The 25,189-nt window shown below is 35.8% G+C and overlaps 1 protein-coding gene across 5 annotated transcripts in view; it reads right to left on the bottom strand.

Annotated features, from left to right (window-relative positions):
• Positions 1-24,758, bottom strand: part of LIN28B (lin-28 homolog B) — a 142,746-nt gene extending 117,988 nt beyond the window's left edge. The window contains exons 1-3 of one of the 5 annotated variants that reach the window (XM_034962621.3): positions 24,374-24,758; positions 14,836-14,884; positions 7,055-7,242 (exon numbers count right to left, since the gene is read on the bottom strand). In XM_034962621.3, coding sequence (XP_034818512.1) covers positions 7,055-7,242; positions 14,836-14,869 — 222 coding nt within the window. In that variant the 5' untranslated portion in view covers positions 14,870-14,884; positions 24,374-24,758. Of the gene's footprint in view, positions 1-7,054; positions 7,726-8,081; positions 8,345-14,835; positions 14,885-24,373 lie in introns of those variants that run through there. The other 4 variants (XM_003824348.7, XM_008978080.6, XM_008978081.6 and 1 more) reach the window with 4 other exon arrangements.
• Positions 24,759-25,189: the final 431 nt, after the last annotated feature.

Here is a 25,189-nt window from a genome sequence, read left to right as displayed (position 1 = left end):
CAGGCTGGTCTAAAACTCCTGGGCTCAATCTGCCAGCCTCAGCCTCCCAAAGTGCTGGGATTACAGGCATGAGCCACCATGCTCAGCCAAAAGAATTATTTTAAATAACAAAAACAATATTCAATGCCACAAAACTATAATAAAAAGCCTTAACGTCAACTGTAATGGAAATTAAACTATTAATATACAACACATTTTGGCCAATTTTAAAGAAAGCACATAAAAGACCAGCTTAATTATCCACCATGAGTATACACCACTGAAAATAACTTATCCATGATTCTTTTGGCAAAGACCAGTTTACATTAGTTTATTTTCTCAACAGACACTTACTAGGCAGTTATATAACATTACCTCTACTCTTCAAAACAACTTTAAAAGTTAGGTATTATTACTCCAGGTAACAGAAAATTATAGAAAAAATTATAACACTAAATCTATCAATTATTTGTAAATCTTATTTAGAAAATATTTCCAAATTGTCAAATATTTAGATATTGGAAAAGAAGAAGCAATAATCAGACTGTCCTCCAATTTAAGATAAATGATTAGATGTATCCTGATGTATCAAAATGCAACATGGTACTTTCATTACTTGTTTGATAAACTACTCATTAAAAGATCATTTTTAAATGTACCCCACTGACCTGCAATGTACTTTCTTAAACACATTACTGTTATCAACTTTTATGATATTAGAAGATGCTATAATCAAATTATTTTAGGGAGGAATATAAATCAGTTGAGTTTCTTATGCATTGTATATGGTACAATGCCATCTATTGTAACTATGTATTAAATAAGCTGAACTTCCTGTTACTCAAAACTCAGGGGAAATAGCTCAAAGTATAAAGAACTGATAGTCTTTGATAATGATAAAATATCCCATATTTCATTCCAAATCAAGTCTATAGAATATAACATTTAAGATAACTTTCCAGTTTAATTGATCAGAAGTATCTTTACTTTGTTTAGGTTATTCTCAGTTTAGAAGTAAGAATATAGTACATCAAGCTGGACACAGTGGTGCATGCCTGTAGTCACAGCTATTAGGGAGGCTGAGGAGGGAGTATCTCTTGAGACTAGCTAGGAGTTCCAGGTCAGCCTGGGTAACTTAGTCTCAAAAAAACAAAAACAACACAGTGCATCTTATTTTTAAGTAGCAACTTTTAAGTTAATCACAAACCAAAAGAGCTGCTCGGTTAAAATAGACATAACTATCTGTAATATTTCTAACTATCTCTGAATAGGAAGAATTAAACCAAATCCAAATAATGTTTTGTTGCTGCCTGAAAGAGACAAAAATTACAGTGAAGGACTCAATTTTTAATCTACCAAGTTGAATGCAGGTAACAAATAAGCTTTTAATTTCTCATGAAACCTAAGAACTCTAAGATAAGTTAAAGACATGCTTTAAAAGGTTACACTGAATACTTGTAAGTGGTTTGACACTCATATTTTTATTTAAAAAATTATTCTTTGATTTACTGCATTCATTTGTTGTGAATAGTCTTTTAAAATAAAAGAGGAATCGAAAATTAGCGAGAACATGCAACACCAAAGGCTAACACTAATATAAACTATGGACTCTGTGTGATTATGATGTGTCAGTGTACATTCATTAATTGAAACAAATGTGCCACTCTTGGTAGGGGATGTTGATAATGGAGGATGCTATGCATTTGAAGGGGCAAGGGTACATGGAAAAATCTATGTATTTTCCTCTTAATTTTGCTGTGAACCTAAAACTGCTCTTTAAAAAGGCAGGAGAAAAATATTTAAGAAGTACACCAATAATCTTTAAAACAGGAGAAAGGCCTACATCTTCAATATGTACCCAATTCACATTTCACATTTAAATTGAATCAGAATGTCTTTGTAGGACTTAAATACATGAAAAAGAGTCTGAGAAATGCACCGCCACTTGAAAATCAAAAGTATCTTTAGGGCTACATTAAGAAATCTTATAAAATTTTGTTTTATAATAAATGCCTGGCCAGGAGCGGTGGCTCACGCCTGTAATCCCAGCACTTTGGGAGGCCGAGGTGGGTGGATCACGAGGTCAGGAGATCGAGAGCATCCTGGCTAACACAGTGAAACCCCGTCTCTACTAAAAATACAAAAAATTAGCCAGGCGTGGTGGTGGGTGCCTGTAGTCCCAGCTACTCAGGAGGCTGAAGCAGGAGAATGGCATGAACCCGGAAGGCGGAGTTGCAGTGAGCAGAGATCGCGCCACTGCACTCCAACCTGGGCGACAGAGCCAGATACTGTCTCAAGAAAAAAATTAAAAATAAAATGCCTTTAAATGTGATGTTATGATTAAACGGCCTTAAAGCACTCAGCTTGAGATTCTCTGAAAATGGTCAACTGGGCAATTCATCTTAAAAATCTGGTAGGTTATAAACCATTTTAAAAATATTAAAATACGTAACTCACTATACAAATGAGCTGCTTATGCTCACATTTTCAAGTTTCCAAGATGTCTAATTTTTTTTAATTGGCATTTTAAGCAGCCCAGAGAATAACAATAATCACACATATTCTTCATGTGAAAAATGATTTTATGCTTAACTATAACAAAACTAAACATGGTTAATTAATTAGCAATGAAATATTACGAAAAGCCCTTAAAAATGAACATACTGAAATAAATTTGTTTTCCTACATTGTATAATTAATACATAAGAACTCTATATTAGATCAATTGATTGAACTATGTGTAAGAAATTTTTCATATATTTAAGTACTAGTCATCTCTAAATGTTTTCATATCTCATACTGTTAATGCTTTAACTCAGTAACAATAATGATTCTTATTTTTTCTATTTCCATTACTCCTTGAGATATTTTTGAAGCAAAGGAACATAAAATATATAAAGCCTTTCTAATGTGGGCATTTGAATTATCCATAAAGATCAAAATCTAATTCAAAAATAAAGACCATAAGAAGAAAACACCAATACTTGTAAGGTAAATGAAGATGAATAAAGGTAAATTATTAATAAATATTTAGGCCTACTGAGTAATGGTAGCTAAATTGCAGTCATTTTGAAATTACTCTTTCTCTTTGAGAAAAAAAGAGATACATACATTATGCATACATTATGAAATAAATGAAATACATTTATGTAAACAATTGTATCATATTTGATGGCAAGGAATTCCAAGTATATATACACCCAATATGTGAAGTATTATTAGGCACATAAGCTGAGGAGAGAGTAATAAGGAGAATGTATTCTACACCTCCCCAGAACAAAATCAAATTCAAATGATCATTTTATCTTATTAGGTAAGATAATGACTTTGGAAATAAATATCAAAATCTATAGAAAAACCTATATAACAAACATCAACAGGTAGTTATTAGGTTAACGTTGCCCTTCTCCAAAAAAGATCTAATATTTAATTACCATTCTATTCCTCTAAAGTACCATCAAATATTTAAGTCTTATTAAAAACTTTTAACATTTCAAAAAACTGCCAGTAACATTTTCCAGGTAATGTAAATGTTATCCTACAATCTAACTGTGATTTTAAAAAACATAAGAAACTGGTAGGAGTATTAATTACTTGCACTTACAAAATAATCATATTCTGATTTATGAAATCACCTTAGTAAAAATTTAGACTTAAAGCCGGGCGCGGTGGCTCACGCCTGTAATCCCAGCACTTTGGGAGGCGGAGGCAGGCGGATCACGAGGTCAGGAGCTCGTGACCAGCCTGGCCAACATAGTGAAACCCCATCTCTACTAAAAATACAAAGAATTAGCTAGGCGTGGTGGCAGGCACCTGTAATCCCAGCTACTCAGGAGGCTGAGGCAGAAGAATCGCTTGAACTCGTGAGGTGGAGGTTGCAGTGAGCCAAGATCTCACCACTGCACTCCAGCCCGGGTGACAGTGCGAGACTCCACCTCAAAAAAAAAATAAAAGAATTTAGACGTAACAAATTTGTATTAACCACGTATATCCTTACTTCATTTGAAACAAATCTGTGTTTGCATTAGATACTCAAGAAATTCTTAAAAATTTATATTTAAAAATAAAATCATCAAAATTTTCCTATTTTATTAAATATTTTTTAAAAACTTCAACAGTGAGATATGACAAAATTCACAAATATAATACTTACATATTTTGTTAATTTTTTAAAAATAAAATATTCATTATTGAACTATATCAATGTTTCACAATTAACATGGGTCAGAATATATATTTTCACATCATAAAAATATGATTATTTAAATTACAAGTTAACATTAGAAAATCAAATGAAGACTGTCATTTTAAACCATCAATGGTTACATACCATCCTCAAATAGCAGAATCTCACAGCATTTATCAACATGTCTAAAGAGAGACAAAGTACAGCACCTAGGCATGTGTTTCTTTTTGAGGATTTGGTGACATCACAGGAACTACAAGAAAGTTTGACGGTATTACTGCCAATAAATTTTAAGTAGAGTTATGTAACTATAAATATACATAACTACAAATACACAGCTCAATTTTAAAACACACACATATATATATTCTCTTTATTTTGAAGCAACTGAATATGTTTTGATATGCTGTTACATGCAATCAATATTTTTAAGAGAAAAAGTATCCTAGGTTCCTCAGCATAAATTTTTATGTATTTATTAAGGACACAAATAATTTGTTTTTTATTTCTCCAAATATACATTATTAAAAATGTTTCAGAATACTTCAAAAAAAAATCCAGTGACACATGTACTTCCAAACACTTCAAAAAAAACTATGTCATATATTTTAAAAATTTTGAGTAGACATAGGTCCAGTTGAACATTTAAAATTCCTAATCACCTATGATACATATCCTTTCACAACAAAATAGTACATAGACATAAAACCTGGTATGTTTTCAAAAATGCTTATAAAACTAAAAAGGCCTCTAAAATAATAATAAAAATGTTTTTTAAAATTCTATGAACTCGTCTTGAATTGCAACCTTATTCCATAAGTGATGCACACATAATACCTGTATCATTTACAACCATCTAACTGTTACTTGTAGTTGCTTGGCTAACATCAGTAGGATTCCTGCCTTCTTCAAAACAATTATTCATACAATTTATATACAATTTATGTATATTACAATATAAGAAACCTCTTTAACTAGGCATCATTTAATACTGTCCTTTTAATATATACATGAACTGTATGTATATACTACTGTATGTAACTGAAGATTAAGTCAACTATTTAAAAATCAATGTTTATAGTATAGAAACAGCTATATATTTAAAAAACTTCAGCAGCTACATGTTTTAATTCAGTGAATAGAGGAATGTTTATCAATATATAATCATTAAATAGTGTAAACACAAATGTCTTGTCGTTCTAAACATTAACATTGGTTAATAAAATATCTTAACATTTGATGAATATTTTAGAAGGTAAACATAGAAAATCAAATTATAAAAAGGTGTGACCAGACAAAGAAGAAAAGGGTTATTTTTTTCATTCATCTATAAAACAAATTTATGAGATCATAAAAAACAATTTAACAACCTAAAGAAGGTTCAAAGGGGGAAGAAAGAGCCTGAGAGAAAATGGATTTGTCAATGATTTTTGTCATCCAGTCTTAGAGGGGAAAAAACAGAAAATGTAGCTTCATTTTGCACTATAAAATAGGAAGCATAAAATCCAGTAGTCTGTATGTGGACTTGTATTTGTGTATTTAGACCCTGTTTCAATTCACAGATTACGCTGATCCTTCCACATATAAACAGCCAATAATGATGGCCAGGCCTTCAGGAAAGGAAAACACACACCACACAGCAAGGTCAGGAAGCTACCAAGCACCACAGGACAACAGATCAAAACAGAATGGTTTCATATGTTTCTATTGTTTATATATTTAATTTGAAGATGATATTTCTTAGGGAAGGGGGTATAAATATTACTAGGAACATACAACACAGTATCAAATATATACTTTTCATGCAAATATACCAAGTATTTCACCCACGTATCTGTCAGTCAATCTGTAGTATTAACAGCCTTTCATTCAATTCTTTTTAACTTAGATTATCATGCCAAAATAAACCTCTTTAGTCGTAAACCTCTTTATTTCTAACTACAGAAAATTTATATTTACCTTTTTTTGAGGAAACAATCGGCTTCCATAAAAGTATCTTTTTTACTATAAAGGGATTAAGCAGTAGAGAGGAGTAAAGGCAGAAGTATTAATTCATTATTTCCTGGGTAAAATTTTGAAAATGGGAAGCAATGAAATTCTGTTTGGTATTAAAACATCTTTAAAAATTACAACACAATACGAGCAAAGGTGGAAATTTACCCCAAGTAGCAGACCAGCACATTTTAAACACACAAGCAAGAGCCGCCTCTGGCCACATGTTTTTTTGAGTTCAGTCTCTTAAAGAGACAGTATATGTAGACCAAAGACTACACGGAGCACATTTCTAAAATGTTTGTCAAGCATCCCTCTATTGCACGCATTTCTTTACAACCACATTAGGCCAACAGTGTTCTATTTTATTTTACTATGAAGTCAAATTATTTTGATCTGAATCTACAAAATGATTACAGGACAGGCAGCGATGAAATAATAAAGGGAGCTACTGTGACTAGAGGTGTCTAAAATAAGGCAATCTATACATTTCTTTCCACAGCAAACTGTTTCGCTTTGTTTTTTCAACCTTAAAATGATCATGTTTCTTCATTTTTCTACCCATTCACCAGATACAGGCGACAAAGTATATTGTATAGATAATACCGGAAACTACAAGAACACTATTTCGCTGTAGAATGAAGCAGGGGGAAATGCTAATAACGTCAACCTTAATATATATAGTGAAATTTCAAATATTTTCTTTTCTCTTTAGACAGAAAACCCGGGAAAAGGCCCATACACGTAGCCTAAACGTTGGACTACCTAGTGATTTTAGGGAAGATTTTGTCTTTCAATATACCGAAGGACATCTTATTGTACGTCTATTGGCATAACTACCGATCAGCTCCTCCACATGGAAAAAGATGAAGAGGGGGACAAAAAAGTTTGGCTTACTTGGTGTACAAATACATCGACTGGAATATCCAAGGGGCTTCCCTCTCGGTTTATCATGGAGATGAATCCAAATCCCATGCGCACATTGAACCACTTACAGTGGCCAGTTCCGCGCAAAACCTGGGATTCCTCCTCTGCCGGCTCCGGCAGCTTCCCGGGCTCTTCTCCACCACCTTTGCTCGCCCCGCCTGAGAAGGAACAGGACAAAAAAGTCAGTCTGTATTCCCATTCAATGTGCATTCAAAGATTAAAAAAAAAAAAAATTGCCTGCCTGGGGTTGGGGGGGAAGGGTAACAGAAAAAAAAAATTTTTTTAATGGTTTGATTTCTTTTCTGCACAGAAAATACTTAAAATGAAAAGGGTTAAAAGGAAAGCGGGGGAGGGGGAAGCCACACTGTTCTATCGATCACACCAACTTCCACGTTTCTATACATACGTGTACTTATTCATTTAACTCCATTTTTCAGCCACATTTTACATTACAGCATGCGATACTTTACTTGTATATTGCTGATTTAATACTGATCCCATTGACAAAGAGAAATTTTCAGCGAAACTATTCTCTCCGGCGGGCACGAGGAGGAAAGAGAAATCGTGAAGATGGTTTAGAGCTACTAGTTAAGGCACATGGGGCAGCACTGAATCCAGCGTTATTTGCAATGTGCATTCCCCTCCCCCCCATAACTTTCAATTAAAGTTGGGGTGGAATGGGGGAGGGGGCAGGTGTATAAAAGTTTTCTTGGAATCACTAACTGAAACTGCGCTTAATCACACTCACACAATTCAAACAATAGCCCCCTGAAAGCTTTTCAAGTTGTGAATCAGTGTGGGCGGTACAAAACATTTTTGGAGATCTATAACAATAGGTTTGCAGAAAGCCCCACTGCGTGATGGGGGGTTGGGAGGTAATGCCCAGTATTGGGGTAAAAGGGGAAGGGGGGGACGGTCTAAGAAGGGTGGGAGAGGGGGAGGGGGAGGAGAAAAGAAGAAAGAAATTCACAGTAAAACAATAGAAAAGAAAATTAACCTTCGGCCATGTTGCCCCACGGGCCCTCAGCTCCAAACTCGTGAGATGAAAACTTTCCCTTTGGAACGGAGTGATCTTCTGCATCAATCTAACATCTTGATTTTGTGCGATCACAAATTTAGCTCGCATGGTCTAATGTGCTTTCCTTCTTTTGATTTTTTTCTCTCCTCTCTCCAGTTTCTGGCCCCCTGAGCACACGTGACTTTGTCAATTACATGCTTTCTTGCTACTAATTTCACCTCGTATCCTTAAGGGGCTGGCAAGAGGAAGAGATAACCAATCGCCATTTCATCTATGCTGACATCAAAATAATTTATGAATGAACACGAAAAACTCAAACATGTTATCTTAAAGACAATTTGGAACGCTTCTTTAGGATAAATCAGAATGCTGATTTCGTGCTTCTACTTAAACACAATGGAGGGACCTTGTGAATCATAGATTTAGAAAAAAAGGCAGTCATATATGTGCACACGCGTGCCTTACACACAAGCCTGACTAAAATCATGGGAGGGGGTCGTTTAAATAAAACAACCGATGTTAACGCTTTTTTTCCCCTTAAGAATTCAGCTATTCCATGGCAGTAAACCTGCTTGGAACGCTAATTTCATATTTAATTCAATTCTTAGAGGAAAATATATAATTTATAAAAGATCTAATTAAACCTAATTACATCCCCATGAAACTTTAGATAATGAAAACATACACCTAGGAAAAGGCAGAGGCACATAAATTACCTGATTATGCCCGAAATTTTTTCAAATTTAAAATAAAATCCTACTAGAAAAATCGTTTTCACCTTCATATAGTCAAATTGTGTTTAGGTAAACCATTTTGGAAAATTTTAGAGGGGGTTGGTAAGGAATTGTACTTCACAGGTTTCTCTGCCATCTCTTTCCGGGGGAGGAGATGTGATTAATGACTTCCTAAATAACAGCCCAGTTTTCCAGCCTAACATAGAGTGAACCTCAATCAGTGGCGATTGTTCCCCAAGAGCTGGAGGACATAGGGCAGGAGGGGGAGGGGATCGCCAGGCAGGGGAGGTGAAGAGGAGCCGCCAGGATAGGCGGCAGCAGAGTCAAAGAAAGAGGTGGGAGAGAAAAAAAGCCGGCGCGGGCAGGGGGTGGGGTGGAGAAAGAAGGACAAGTGGGAGAAAAAAGGTAAATTCATATCATATTGACTTGTATCCTGCCATTTTAAAAGTCCACTACCAATGGCTAGAAGAGTTGAATAAACGAAAATGTAACAACGGATGAAGCTCCTACTGTCCTTCCTCAACTGACCCCCAGTTTCAAAATGCCTACCCCCTTTACCTTTCAAACTGGTTCAAACGATTGATTACAAGATGCTGGCAACAGTATTTCTGCCCTTATCGAATACTATAATAAATATTATAGATTAACTAAAAATACTTTATTTCCTTTAAAATATAAAATATCGCTATTTTAAAACCTTAAAATGCACCACCAGACTTGCCTACCCCACCCCCCATTTTCTTAAACAAGCAGTTTACCAAGAAACTAACTGTTCAGATACCACTTCCTTCGACAAAGCTACTGAGTTGACCCTCCCCCACCATGCCAGCAATCCCCCTCCCAGTCTCTTCAAACACATCCACACTCCAGCACTGTTTCACACAAGCTAAAATGTAGGGATTATGAATCGAAGAGCTATGGAAAAAGCTGTATACACCTATTTATACTCCCTCCCCATATTAAACAACTAAATATAAATTTAATTGGCTCAGATTGGAAAATGGATGTATAAAAAATAGAAGTTATTTTCAGCTGTTTTTGATAAAAGGTTTAATCAAAACTAATCAATTTGGAAAGATTTTTTTTTTTTGTCTGTTATTCCTTTTGTTATTTCTCAGGAAAAAGGGCTACTTTCTCATTTTATTTATTTTGGGAGGAATAATCCTGTGCCAGCTGTTAGGGAGAAAAGAAAAGGTGCAAAAATCCAATGACTTTGAAAGTTTAACAAAAGCTCAAAGCTCTGAAAAAATTATTTACTAACAAAACATTTACTAGGCATTATTTTGATGGTAGAAATTACTTCTATTATACTGATTACACTGACAAGAAAGTAATCTCAATGATGGCATTACAGGCTAAGCTTGTGACATAATATGAAATCGAGAAAGTAATTTATATTTTTTCATATTTTAATAATCACTTTAAAAAATCAACATCTGGTATAAGAGGAAAAAAATCTCAGAAAGTATTCATGTAAATTGAGGTGAAATGCTATTACTTACATAAAAGTAATGATCACAAAATTCACAGGCCAGTATAGTTTAGCTTTGTAAAATATTCATTTAAGTTTGCTTTTAATTAGAAAACAGTTTAATCATTATAAAACCAGAATCATAATAATGTAGGTAGATTCAGAATCTGTTTATTGTTAAATTTGATGAAATTCAAATTTATGAACATGTGGGTGAAAAGTGGAATACCATAACTGAACTACACTGTACAGTATAGTTATGAGATTCACAGTCTTGCCTGATTGGGGGCCTCCAGTATTAGTGGAATTAAGGTAAGGTTCACTGGAGTGGTCACTGGTGTCAGAGGTTATCGACTCATTCATTTCCTGAGAGGGACATCAGCCTTTCAAGTTGTGTAGAAGGCTTTTTCCAACTGGTAACCCTGAAAAATCCTCTAAAATTCGTTCATGAAGAATTTAAGACAAATGCATTTACATACCTTGGGGGAGGGTAAAAGAAAGGGGAAGAGAAGAGGCGAGGGAAGGGTAGAGGGAAAAGGAAGAAGAAAGCAAGGAAGTTGGAAAGGGAGAGAAGTAAAGGAAGGAGACACATTGAGAAACACAAAATAATCACTCACCAATTTAAGAATATGGCACTGTTTTTTCTGTGCTTTCCCCCAAAACTTTTGAGCCTAAAATCCTTTTATAATATAAATTGCCCATAAGCTTTTAAAGCTCGTAGAGTGCTTCTTTCACAGAAAGTCGTCCTATGAGTCTTCTAGAATGCTTTCCAATTTGTCACTTTCCTGAAGTCTTCTGGTTTTAATTTTTTTCTCATTTCCTACTTGTTTTTAGTGCCTGAAAGACCTGTGTTTGACTCAAAAGGGGTGTTTTATTCCTGCAAAAGCCAAACACTTTATAGCTTGACTTATAGTTCTTTCAAAATGTCTTTAAAATGAGTTCAAGTAGCTACAAAGAATCGTCAATGTACTGGGGGGAAAAAGCAAGGAAATAACCTACCATATGCCTGTTGGCTATCACAATCATCCCCATTTAAAAAACAAGGTACACGTTTTCCCAGACTTTTTTTCCAACAGTACAAGGAGCCGAAAGAGGTGCCAGAGCCCACCGTCGTTGTTTTCAATTACAAGGAATGAGTGACTTCTGTTAAAGCAGAAACAATGCTTCGGTTCTTCTTAAAACTAGGAGGAGGGGCTGTGGCAATGCGGCAAGTGACTCCACCCGTCCTCTCCTCCCCGCAAATAAGGCGGGGTCTGTAGCCCAGCGCTGCCATCGCAACCCGCCTCTCCAGGCAGGTCGCTCCCCAGGCGGCCGAGACCTGAGACCCCAGACCCCGCGCCAGCAGATCTGCGCTTTCCCTCCACCTCCTGCCTCTGCAGCTTCCTCTCACCTTTCTTTCCTCAGTCACTTTTCCCTTTATTCGTCACTTTACCATCTCCTCTCCCTAAGTGGGGTAGATCCAAAGGCTGGTGATTTCTCACTAATTTAGGGACTTTTACATTTGTCATCTTGTCCCCAAGAACACCAAACAAAAGAAATCCCTGCCTTCACTACTATGGCAAAAACACTATGCACAACCTACTATTTTTACTGAATTTCCAGACGTACATCACTTATAATTTGATCCCTTTTCCTATGAGATGCCAGAATCTCCTAAAGCTAAGATAAGTGCGGTCAAAGAGAGGGAATCCGAACCCAAGAAAATGACCACCCCCACCCCCACCGGGCCATGCCTAAAACTGAGCTGTCTTCCAGCAAACCCGGCACCGTCCTTTCGGGAAGCCGCGATGGCAAACGTCGCCCTGGGCCTTCGGAGGATCAAGAAAAAACGTCGGCGAGAAAGGGCTGGACGCAAGGCTGGGGGCGATTTTCGGGATCTCTCTCTGCCCCTGGCAAGATCTCTCCCGCCTGAAAGCCGCCGACCCGCCCGTCGGACAAACTGTCCTGATTCCTTCCACCGCGTTTTGGTAAACCACTTGGCGGTAACTTTCTTGACATTCCTACGACATGGAGACAAATGCAAGGCGCGCCCGACTGGGTGCTTGGGTCTTGCAGCAGAGGCACTTCAGAATATAGTTGGGTCGCTTTGCTTTTGTTTCCAAAAAGCAAAATTCTATTCTCATTTAATTTCCTTGTCTGGAGGCAAAATGCTCTGGCTTCACACAATTGGTCCAATGTTAGAATTTTTATACAGAGGTAAAAATCTCTCGAGATTTTCATTAAATACCTTAACACACTTTCCCCAGAATAATAAAGTAAAATTATGGAAATACAGAAACGGATTAGCATAAATTTTAAGTTTTCCAGACAAATTGCCTTTATATTTCAAAATTTGCCTTTATATTTCAAAATTTCCCTTTACATTTCAAAATTTGCAAATGCTTCCTTCTTTTTGGTCAGTTATGTTTCAGCAAAATATTTACAACAAAATTCAGAAAAGGAGCATTATTTTAAGACTAACATTCTGAAGAAAGAATTTTTTAACTCTTTTTTTAAAAATTATACATAATAGCTGTAGAAAGTATCTTTTTAAAAACCTGGAATAGCAAAAATCCTATTACATTAACATACTTCTCTCCCAATAAGCAGGAAAAATATTTTCCAAACTGTGCTCAACAAATACTTTCTTAAATTACTTTACTTAGAATAGTAACAGGCTAGAAAAATCATTTAGTACTAAGTTTTACATTACTTTGCCCAGAATGGCACAAAAGGAAGCTTCATGTTTTAGCTGCAAAATGAAAGTATTTTTCAACTGTACTACTTGAACATGTATGTTTCCTAATTTAAAGGTCTTTTTGCAATAAATACCATGAGTCTGTGGAGCAAACACTAAATAATGTTAATATACTATTCTTTCTTCCTCCCTCAAGCAATGAATAAAAGTATTCTTTAAAGCTCTATTTCATCAAAAGAAATAATCAACTGAAATAAGAATGTGGACTGTCTCCCAGGTATTTATTTCAATATTTACCCTTTGGGTTTATTTGAGGGGAGAGGGCAAGTATATCAGAAATGAAAAAAGAAAGAAGAGTGGCAGGGTAAAAGATGAGACAAGTTAAAAGAAATCTTCAGGCTTTAAAGATGCCTGAAGCAAATCAGCATGTGTGAGAAGCAAATCAGTGGAGAAAAAGCCTCAGCTAGAAAATGGAGGCCAGAATTCTGGTCCTATTTACCAATTCTGGTCCTATTTACCAATCTGTGGCCTTGGGCTAATCACTAAACTTCACTGGAACTCAGTTTCTTCATCTGTAAAGTGAGGAAACTGGACCAGCAAATATTCAAAGTCTTTTAAGTTGAAATGTAATCTCTAGAAATAACCATTCTTCTGGTGAAAGTTGTACCTTTCCCCTCCGATCCTTTTTAATCACAAGGAAATACAGACATGAAACTTTATTGCAGTCACTTAACACATTGGTGTTAACATTATTTCCCAACAGAAAAGAAAAAGGTCTCTGAACTGGCCCCAACAGAAAACCACAGTCGATAATAAGGGGAAAAAAATAAAAAATTAATAAATGAAAACAATAATGAGAGGAAACTAGGTGGTATACTAAAACATTTGTACCAACTTTTGAGAATCTTCTCTTTCATGATATTAGAGTATCACCCCTATGTCAAGATTCACTCCAAAAAAAAAAGCAGTTTCTCAAATGGAAATCCTATTATGGTTTCCTCATTCAACTTTTTGATCCTTACTGCTTTCCTCTAGCTACTCACAATCCTATATTTGAAAAGTTTAATAACAGAATAACATCATTTTACTTGTAGTTATTATTAATATTCATATACTTTGCAATATCACAGCTCCTATGTGTGCCTTCAAAGTGGTATGGTCAAGCCAGAGTAATAAATTGTCATCAAATAAGATTGTTACTAAAAAATGGTGCTATAACTTTAAAGTTAATTTTAATAATATAAGAAAGCATGTCAAAAGTCTGGGTTTAAAATATTAAAGTTCAAATGACTCAGCTTTGTCATATGAAAACGAGGAGCAAATTCTGATATATGTTTATGAAAAGCAACACAGAGCTTCCTAGATAAGAAAAATTTCCTCAAAATGTCTAATATATTGTGCTATTTCTGTTATGATAAATTATTTTAAAACAGCACCATGTCTCCATTTTTAATTTAGTTCAGCAGATATTTGTTAGTGCATATTTTACTTTGGGAGTTACAAAAATGAACAAACCATGAATACTTTTCATTCATCTCCATAAGCATTTAAATATCTATTATCTATGTTGCTTGAGTTACAGAAAAAGGAATCACAAAATACAATACTGCTAAAAGTGGGGGGGGGGGAAGGGGTTAATTAGAAGAGGTTGTCCACGTAATTCTTATGGGAACACCAGTTTTTTAGATGGAGTGATCAGGACGAAGTATAGGAGGACTTGGTACCTGTCTTGCCAAAGTAGAAAGGATGGAGAATTCCTGAGGGCTGTCAGGTTCTCATATGCCTCTAGCGATCTTGATCTTTTAAAACATTAATTAAACAAAATATTTAAAAAAAAAAAAAAAGACTAACCTGGGGCTGATGAAACCTGGTTGAATGACCTCATCCTCTTCTGAAGAACCTAAAATCAGAGAGCTCAAGTCAGTACTACATTAATTGCCTATTTAATTGCCTCTTCTTCATCCTAATGGCCATTAGAAAGCAATAAAATGCCCAGGTTTTGACTCTGTGAAGAGACCTGTAAACTTTTTTTTACAGTTTAAGACTCACCTAGCAAAATTAGATAACCAATTGGCATATACTTGCCTTTTATATCTAGTAGAGGACACTAGTTTAAAGAACATTTACAACATTTAAGACCATTAAGATGCAGTCAAAAGATCCCAATATCACGAACAATGCAGTTTAAATTTTAATATTTAATTTTACACTGTAATTTTAAAATACTAGTATTTTTTCCAAGCACAGTTAAAATCTACTTAACCTAGAATATCATGTTTCTTGAAGAACTAACTTCTTTGACTATTCTCTTCAGATATATTTCAGAAGATAAATCATGAGAATCTAACGATGGTACTATAAAATTGATATTGGGGCTGTTGCAGTCAAGTGAATGAAAAATTACATTAATGGTAATACATTTAATCATTAAGTATATTTTTAAATATCTAATATGCATTTTAACTTATATTTTTAAATGGGTTAATGTTTTTTAAAAAGCAAACAGTTCTCATTTTTAAAATATGAGTAAATATTGATGTTTCTAATACATCCATTGGCAGATGCCACAACACAATAAAACTTGCAATAAAGAGGCCACACAGTAATCAAGTATAGTGATTGGAAGAGGAACTCCTGGTGACTACTAAATTATTGTTTTTATCCTTGGGTCAGTTATTAAGGTTTGCAAAACAGATTGGTGTGAACATGCATGCACTCACCTGCTACACCCAGAGTTGTCTTTCCTTAACTAAGTTTTACACACTAGACCTACTATATCAACTCACAAAAAATAAGTAAAACCATTCTGTGCAAATTCTTTAAGTTGCAATCTAATTTTCTTCTCAAAAGGAAATGGAGACTTTTCCAAGTGCAGGGTTCTACTGAATGTTGACCCAAGGTTCTTTTTACAAAGGATGACAATCCCACCGAGTTAGATTTGAAAAGAATAGAGGAAGAATGTGAACAAAAGGCACATGAACCTCTGTACATTAAATCCTTCACTTAGCCTGTGTTTACAACCAAAAGACACAAGATAATGACAGATCCTAACTTTAACAAAATTCATTACAGACACTTAATGAAACAGAGCTTTCCTTTACATTGATCCTGTATCAAGTTTTATTTTGCACATCTGGCTTATGTGTGAGTATATTTAATTATTGTACATAAATATTTCAGCACAACTGTAGCTTCTGCCTTTCTATTCTAATAGTCCACAGCCTATTCTTAATCCTATCTGCTTATATTTAGAGAAGAATTCAAGCCAACATATTTTAAAGATGTGTAAATACAATAGATAGGGTTTGTTAAAAAAAAAAAAAAAAAACCTTTGCAAATAATTTGGACAAACTATCACAAATAGGTTTAATAAAGCCAAAATCAAATAATGTAAGAAAGTTAGCTAAATAATGCTATTTAATTCAAGAGCTCTAACTATTAGCTTTTGGAGTTTTTTTTAAAAAGCCAATTTGACTGACAATAACATTCAGATTTTTCACTATTCAAACTTACATATGATGTCCTTGGTTATACTAGTTTTAACAGTAATGTCCGCTTCAAAGGAAAAGTAACATGAAATTATTTCACAATTAATGTTTTTCACTAATATTAATGGTTTAAAATTGTTCAAAAACAAGAGTAGAAAAAATAGCATTGTTTAAATGTAGATATTATCATGTATCCATCCAATATTGACTGAACAACTATAATAGGAATGAGACAGGTATAAGCTGTAAAATATTTATAATTTTAAATGTTCATATTCTTATTCTAGGTGACTGTTTTTTGAAATGAAATATCAGGAGTTAAAATAATTCTTCAAATGCATGAATACTCCAAAAACAGCCACTCACATTTTATACATGAGTATTTATATGTAATAATTTTTTTTCTTTTTTTAGACAGAGTTTTGCTCTTGTTGCCCAGGCCGGAGTGCAATGGTACAATCTAGGCTCACTGCAACCTCTGCCTCCTGGGTTTAAGCGATTCTCCTGCCTCGGCCTCCCGAGTAGCTGGGATTACAGGCATGTGCGACCATGCCTGGCTAATTTTTGTATTTTTAGTAGAGATGGGGTTTCATTATGTTGGCCAGGCTGGCCTCGAACTCCTGACCTTGTGATCCACCCGCCTCGGCCTCCCAAAGTGCTGGGATTACAGGCATGAGCCACCGTGCCAGGCCTTGTATTTAATACATTTTGTTAAACTATTTTATTTAACAGAGTTCATTACGTTTTCTTAGAAAACAAAAACCTAAACCTATGAAATCCCAAAATACACTTCTTTGCCCCTACACTAGAATAATCTCCATTCATCATTTAGATCTCTACTTAGAGCTCTTTTTCATACTGTTCCATACTGAATACAATGTCTCTACCATGTAATAGTGTACTGTGGTTTATTATAACAGTCCATGAAAATGTTCTCTCTCCCAACTGAACTCTATGCTCTGTGATTAGAGAGACTGTGTATATTTAGCTCATTATTATAATTCTGGCATTATTTTGTATTCATTATATTTTTTGAACCAATGACAACGAATTCCTGTACCGAGGTTGATTATTCCTAGGTTGGCTTTTATAAAAAAAAAAAAAAAAAAAAAAAAGTACGCAAAATGTTTTGTTAAACCATCTTTTCATAAAAAATAATTGGATAGGCAATTAATCTCTTATAAATATAAAATACATATATTACAAATATAAAATACATATATACAAAATAATTCCAATTATTTTAATTTAAATATATGATTTACTGCTATAGGAGTGCCTAACTTATAAAGAGTATCCATCACAAACATTCTTAGATTTCACACTTTCTATTAAAATATATAACAATATTCTTCACAAATACATTATATATTGTTCATTGTTAAAATCCACTGTTGTAACTAAATGTAAAGGAAAATGACTGCTATTATGAATTATATATTGTAATTCACTCAAAAATTGCCAGCTGGTGTGGTGGCTCATGCCTGTAATCCCAGCACTTTGGGAGGCCAAGGCAGGTGGATCACTTGAGGTCCGGAGTTCGAGACCAGCCTGGCCAACATGGTGAAGCCCATCTCTACTAAAAATACATGAATTAGCCAGGCGTGGTCGTGCATGCCTGTAATCCTAGCTACTGAGGAGGCTGAAGCAGGAGAACTGCCTGAACCCGGGAGACAAGGGTTGCAGTGAGCCAAGATCCCGCCACTCCACTCCAGCCTGGGTGACACAGTGAGACTCTGTCTCAAAAAATAAAAATAAAAATTGCCAAGCTGTTAAGCTCAGATAAATGAAGTGATAAATAAAAATAAATTACTACTACATTTCACATTACTCAGAATTTTATTTCAATTCACATCATGCTAACTTTTACTTCTAATACTAACGAATGCAAAATTTACTTTAAGTTGCAAAAATGATTTAACAATCAGGAATAGTATTCACCATAATAAGAAAAATTATTTCATTACTTATTCTCATCTCCAGAATTTTTCAACATTTTAAAAAATACTTCAGATAATTTTTTGTTTCTGTTATAGTATTTTCTAAAATAACATAAGTGTAAAGTACATTATAACTTACTATAATAAATATTCACTTTATGGTTTAAAGAAAAATTAATCTATAGTATGTGTCAACTATCACTGAACTACATTCTTTGGAAAGCAACACACATTTTTCTTTCCTAGCAAGAGAAAACGTTTTAAAATAACATTACTTAAAATCATATAGCAAACATATTAATATTACACTAACACCAGAGTAAAACCCAAAGCACAATACTGATTTAAATTGACTATAACTTAAAATATAACACACACACACATCAAATAAAATATTAAACATGGAAGTTCAACACTGAAGTGAATGCAGGTGCTTTATGAAAGTGTTTCCTTACATTGTCCTTTAAACGAACATTTAATATCTATTACAAACCTTACTGTAATTATTTTTTGCAATTAGTCAACAGACTAAATTCAAATGCTGCCTCAGTAAAATCAGGATAAATTATTTTGCAATTTAACTGAACATCCTACTTTAATCATAGATGTAGCTGGAAATGTTGCTGATGTACCCTCAATCATACACAGGAACAGAAAATCTAAACAAAATAATTTACTTAAAAGTAAGAGAAATAGTTACACATGACTTTCTACAGTTTAAAAATATTACGCTATTGGAGTTTGAAAACAAGCTTCACATTCGGTGAAATATTTTTACAATTATCAAGAGAACAGAAAATTTTATATTAGGAAAAAATCTCAAAGTTGCATTATTTCTTATATTTATAAAGTATATAATTTAATTTAGAATATATCATATGAAACACTCAACCTTAAATCAGAGGGTAGTATTTTTGGCACTGCTGAATCACAGAGATAAATTTAATTTTCTCAACCATATTACAAATAGAAATTTTATTTGTTTCATATAAGATATGGACACCTCTATCATTCTCTTCAAATACTGTAAAATAAGAAGAATTTATTTTGGAAAATAAAAACAAATGAGTAATAATTTAAGATGACTGGCATATTTTCAAAATTGTTTAAAGGCAATATTATGGCACAGATAGCAGCTGGCAAACACAATTCTTTAGCTTAAATGTAAGCTATAACACAGTTGAGCCACAGCACAGTTAGTTTTGCTAATGTGTTTGTATTTTCCAACATATGAAATAATAACTTTATGTAATCAAGCTCACAGCCCAGTCATTGTTAGATCACGTTGAAGAAAAGTAAAAGAAAGCGATAGTGGTTTCAAATCAAAAAGATCAAAATAATGGCAAAATTCCTGCCTTAAAAAAGGTAATCACATATACTTTGAAGGCCCACCATAACTTTAAGACAAAACTTTAAAGTGGCTTTTTGATACAGTAAACAAAAATGATTCTAGGTAAAACTGAACACTTCTTTTAATTACAATAATAACAAGAAAATTTTATTGACATACATTTTAAGTTTTAATATACAACATTATTAATGGTTCAAAATTTATATCATCACCAGAGATTAACAAGTAAATGAGAACTTTGTGTATTCTAAATATTTTCAATTAACATTTTAATAAAGATAAAGAGACACTTTACAAGTTACTCATCCTTACAACACTGGGTGACTTACTGATGTAATAAATGTAATAGCAAATAAAAATAATAGGATTTTAACTAACAGAGGAGATTATAACAGACTAATATAAAAGATAACACATAATTTACAGATTTTTTCTAAAATGTTAAATCCACAAAATGTCTATTTTTTAACCTATACAGTCTAGAATATTTTAGTTAAAATGTTTTTGTAAAGTCTGAACAAATGATGCACAGAAAAATGTTTGAAAAACATAAAAGTAGCATTTCGGCTCTTGCCTTTCCAAGTAAGTCTGTAAAATAAATACTGATTTCAAAATATCTAGAAAATTGTAAACATGTTTTTCCACCATTAGAACTGGCCATTCAACATCAAGTCTTTTTTTCCATATAATTAAGCTTTTGTTCCGCTAAGAAAAAACTAGAAACTGATTACTTGAAAATGAGCTGCATGCCCTTTGTCCTGATTTGTCACCTTTGACCCTTAATTTGATGATCCTGCATATCAACCCATTCTATTTTTAGAAGAATCATGTCAAAGTTCTATGCTTAAAATAGTACTTTTTACTGATATATTAAATGTATTACAACATTACTTTTCAGGTAATTTCTACAATGGTTTCATACTAGTACTCATTTCAAATAATGTAGAGCACAGTAATATTGTAAGCAGTAAAAGCCTGCTGTTTGTCCTGTTTCAAACAATAGAAAATTTCCCCCAAATGACAGGTCAATATCATTATAATTTCAAAATTTATATTCTTATTTTTTAAATTATTTAATGTTTTTAAGTGGAATTTATTTCATGAATGATTTCTAATTTAAGCTTGGTATCACATATTTTGATGTTGGTTTTGATAGTGCCAGAATATGAACCTAAATCAAAAATTGCAAATATCAAGTTCATACTCTATCTTACCAGTAGTGTCAACTAAAACTGTACAGTTTTTGAGTTAAATAACTAGTTGCTTAAACGGGTTTTAAAAATCTTGTCATCATCTGCAAGTGGCAGCTTTCAAAGAAAGAGAAAACCTCTAGCATTGATCCTATTGATTTTACTGACATTATTCAAAATCAATGTTACACAGTAAATTAATATACTTCAGGGATAACATTTCTCTATCACAATTTCTGATGATTCCAATTCAACTAGGTGAAAAGCAAAAAAAAATTTATGAAATATATATGCATATATTTCCTATAGTCATGATGCTACTTGAATCCCTACACAATTTCTGTGTACTGTACAGTTTTCAGTCAGATTTAGCAGGGACCAATATGGCTGTCTTGATTCAGCACTGTGGCCAGCGACTTTGTCGAGCATCATTGTGTCAGAGAAATCCAACACAATAATGTACATGTATACAAGTACATGGTGGGCAAGTTTCTCAAAACAATGAGATTCTGTATTTCATATAGTCCAAGACTTATTCATATAAATCAACCTTAAGTATTTGAATGTAAAGAATTTCCATTGTTCTTCTTGGCAAGCTAGAAATACTTTACTTTGTGGTTCATCAAAAACAGTTGTTATTTGTAAAGAAAATACAGTCCCTTTAAAAGTCAAGGAAATAAGGTACAGGTTCAAAAGTATTTAAACAAAAAAAACTGAGTATCTGAGAATTTTAAAAGAAAATTAAATTCTATTAAAAAATACCTAATAAGAAAACGCTTTAGTTGTCCAAAAATTTGTAACGCCACTTTCATAATCAATAATTTAATTACTTCTAAATTGATTCATCCCTGTATGCCCATGTTTCATTTTTTAAATCAATGCAACTTTGGATTAAGATAAATGTTTATAGATCATTTCCTGACCTGAACTTGCTAATACAGTCCCCAAATTTGGTAGCTGTGCCTAGCGCTTCAATTATTTTTAAAGAGACATCACTCACACCTGAAGACTGTTATTCATACATGTTTTATTTAATAACTTATTTTCTTCCTTTAATCATGATTTGTAAATTATGACAGCAGTGTGTCACAAAACCCTAATCATGTTACCAGATCAGATACCAAGCATTATCAAACTTTTAGGCAGGTAAGATCTATTTAATCTTCTCTTTCTTCAGAGTAAACCGGAAAAAAAAAAGCCAAACAAATTCACCGTATTTTGGGATTTATATGTGCAATAAACTTAAAAATAAGTTATTCTGAAGACTAACTTTGAGCACTACTATTTTAAATCTCGATTTGCTTCCCTTACAAAGTATAAGATTGACATACCTCGCCTCACAACCTAGCGATTTTTAAATTTAAATCTTGACTAATTTCACAACAAACTTTTTATTGTTTCTGAAGTCTAGCAGAGAACATACATAGTAAGACACCATACAGTCTGACAAGGATTAATGAGAATATAATTATTGAATCATTTAGTTCCAGATCTATTAATTGAGAAGCACCTATAAAGTTACCAAAAACCAATATGCATTACAACCCGATCCAATTCCTTAAATTTTTATGACCTTATATTGTCAAGCAAAGATTAGCTGATCCTACTTGTAAAATGGAAAAGTCAAATAAAACTTTTTTATTCATTGGTAGTATAGCTCCTTCCCCACTAAGTGCTAGAAGAGGCCTTGTGTCAGTTTCATTTCTAAAGCTCTGTAGGAAATTAGGCACACTGGATTGCTGTATTTCATACATGCAAAGATAAATAATTTGGCAAGCAAGAACCTTCCCTAAGATGGACAAGGGTGTAATTATTATTGAAAATGGAATACTGATTATTACATTCTCTTCTGTTAATTTATCATATGACTCCTCTATAAAATCTATGCAAATTCACAGCAGAAGAAAAAAAGGCATAAATTTCATAGCAAATTTATTTTTTCATACAAATTGGCATATAATTCCAAGAATTCACCCTTAACTTTCAAATTTTCCCTGAAAGCTTTCATAAAACTGTGATGTTTTGTACTTATTGTTGGACGTAAAAATGTGCTTTTTAAAAAAGCACTTTTGCATTATCTAAGTAAATATGGTAATAACCAGCACCAAAAAAAGAGAAACATTAAGATTTTCTTGATTAAAAATCACTTTAAGTCATATTTTCCCAGCAATGTTGTAAAACGTTTTAAATTCATTCTAATACTAGTTGTCAGGTGTAATTTTCACTTCCACAGTATTTGTGATCGATAAATAAAAAACTACAATAGGAGTATAATTTATTTTCCCCTTGCATTAACAATAATAGGTATAAAAATCTACAGTGGAGAATTTAGTTCCATGAACAGTGACACTTGGCAACCTTAAAAACCTATGGATGAAAACAAACCCACAAAGAACTGAAGGGAACTCAAGGAAACACAGGCACCTAAGATTTCATTCTGTGTTACATGAAACAATTCAAAATGGCGGACTTACTATTACTTACATTTAAGAAATTTCCGCAATAAGGGCACTAAATACATACTGTTAGATTTTACTCGAAAACACTCAATATTTACCAACGTGCAATTTTTAAAAAAAGTTTTTGGAGTACAAATCTTCACAAAGCACCCGCATCCAATGTTCCAGTCAGTAGTCAGTTAATGCTCCTGCAAACGTATCATTTCTTCTTTGGTTTTTCCCTTTCAAAAACAACCTAAATCCAAGTGCGTTCTTCCCCGTTCTTTTCAAAATCCTTAATTTTAATTCATGAATTTACATCACCGATACCGAAGCAAAAACGATCCCCGACGCCTGCCCGGTACAAAGCAGTTCGGCTTGCGGAGCGCGAAAGGGAGGTGCGCACGCCCTCTGGCGGCGCGGCCCCGTGCGTCCCAGACGAGCCGGCACCGGCCGCGAGGACCCGCCGCCGGGACCCCAGCCTGCGCCGCACCCTCGCGCCCTGCGCCCCCGCGTGGCCTGCGCCCCCGCCCTGCCCCGCCCCGCCCTCCCGCTCCAAGCCGGCTTTGGCCGCCCGGCAGCAACCGCAGCGGCGAGCCTGGGCGGCCGCTCTGGCAACGCAGTGCCCACACCGGGCGCCGACCCAGCAGCACCGAGCGGGGAGAGAAAGGTGTGAACCCGGAAGTACATCGACTGCCCGCGTCTTAGCGGCAGCACCGGGGCAATAAATCAGGGCCGGCGAAGGAAAGACGCGGCGCGCCGGCTCCCGAACCGCAACTTGCTGCGAGACCTGTCACTTCCCCGCGGTGCCCAGTCCTCGCCCCTCCCTGGCGCTCGCGCCTCCTCTTTTCTTCCTGCTCCTCAGCACGGAGCTCCCCTCGACGTTGCTCACGTGCCAGACTCGGGACCGCGAGCGGCGTCCGCACCCGCACGCACACCCGGCCACGCTCGCACTCGCGCGGCCGCGGGGCCGGCTGCTTACCTCCGGGGCCTCATGGTCGCGTCGCTAGCCTGGGTGTGAGAGGGGGAGAGGGTGTGAGGACGTGTGTGGCGTTCAGTCCCGGAGGACGGGGCGGAGGAAGGGGCCTGGAGTCTGTCACTTCCTGAGGGAGCGCGGAGGTCGAGAGACCTGTGAGGCGCGCGGCGGGGCCGGGAGGGTCAGCACATTGTGAGCCGGCAAGGGGACGCGGAACAGCCGGGCGGCGCGCGGCCACCGGGCGCGGAATCCGCTGTCGCCACCCCTCCGCCGCCGCAGCCCGGCGAGTGGCGGGGCGCGGGGAGGAGGGGGCTGAGCTGGGTGGGGGAGCGCGGGGCGCGGCGGCGGCACCAGGCGGTTCGACTGGAGCCCTGCGTCAGCCGGCGGCACGCGCACACCTGCCCGCCGCCGCTACCGGCCGCGTCATTGGCTGCCGGCGCCGAGCGCGCGAGATTGAACCTTCCATTCATTCCAGGGCCGGGCGGGCGCGCGCGGCCGCGGTGGAGCTTTACCGCGGGCGCCCCCGAACCCCCGAAGCGCGTCCCCGCGCAGGCCGTGGGCGCGCACGGCCGCTGCCGCTGTTTGTTCTGGTGGAGGCTGCGAGTGCCTGGGCCTGTGACTCCCGGCTCTCCGCGCGCAGCGTCAGTCTGGGAGGGAAGCTCACGTGGCGGTCCCTAGGGTGCGACTGGAGGGAGGCGGGACGATGCTACTCCTTGCTCCCCAACCTGACACCTTGGTGCGGTAAAACTGTAAGAAGGTAACAAAATCATATCTGAAGCCCAGGTCTTCTTTTCTTTTACTACAGATGCCCTGGACATCATT

The sequence above is a fragment of the Pan paniscus genome, chromosome 5 (assembly GCF_029289425.2).
Source record: "Pan paniscus chromosome 5, NHGRI_mPanPan1-v2.0_pri, whole genome shotgun sequence".
In the NCBI taxonomy this organism is placed as follows: Eukaryota; Metazoa; Chordata; class Mammalia; order Primates; family Hominidae; genus Pan; species Pan paniscus.
The sequence above is the reverse complement of the archived record's forward strand: the minus strand, read 5'-3'. Positions and strand labels throughout refer to the sequence as shown.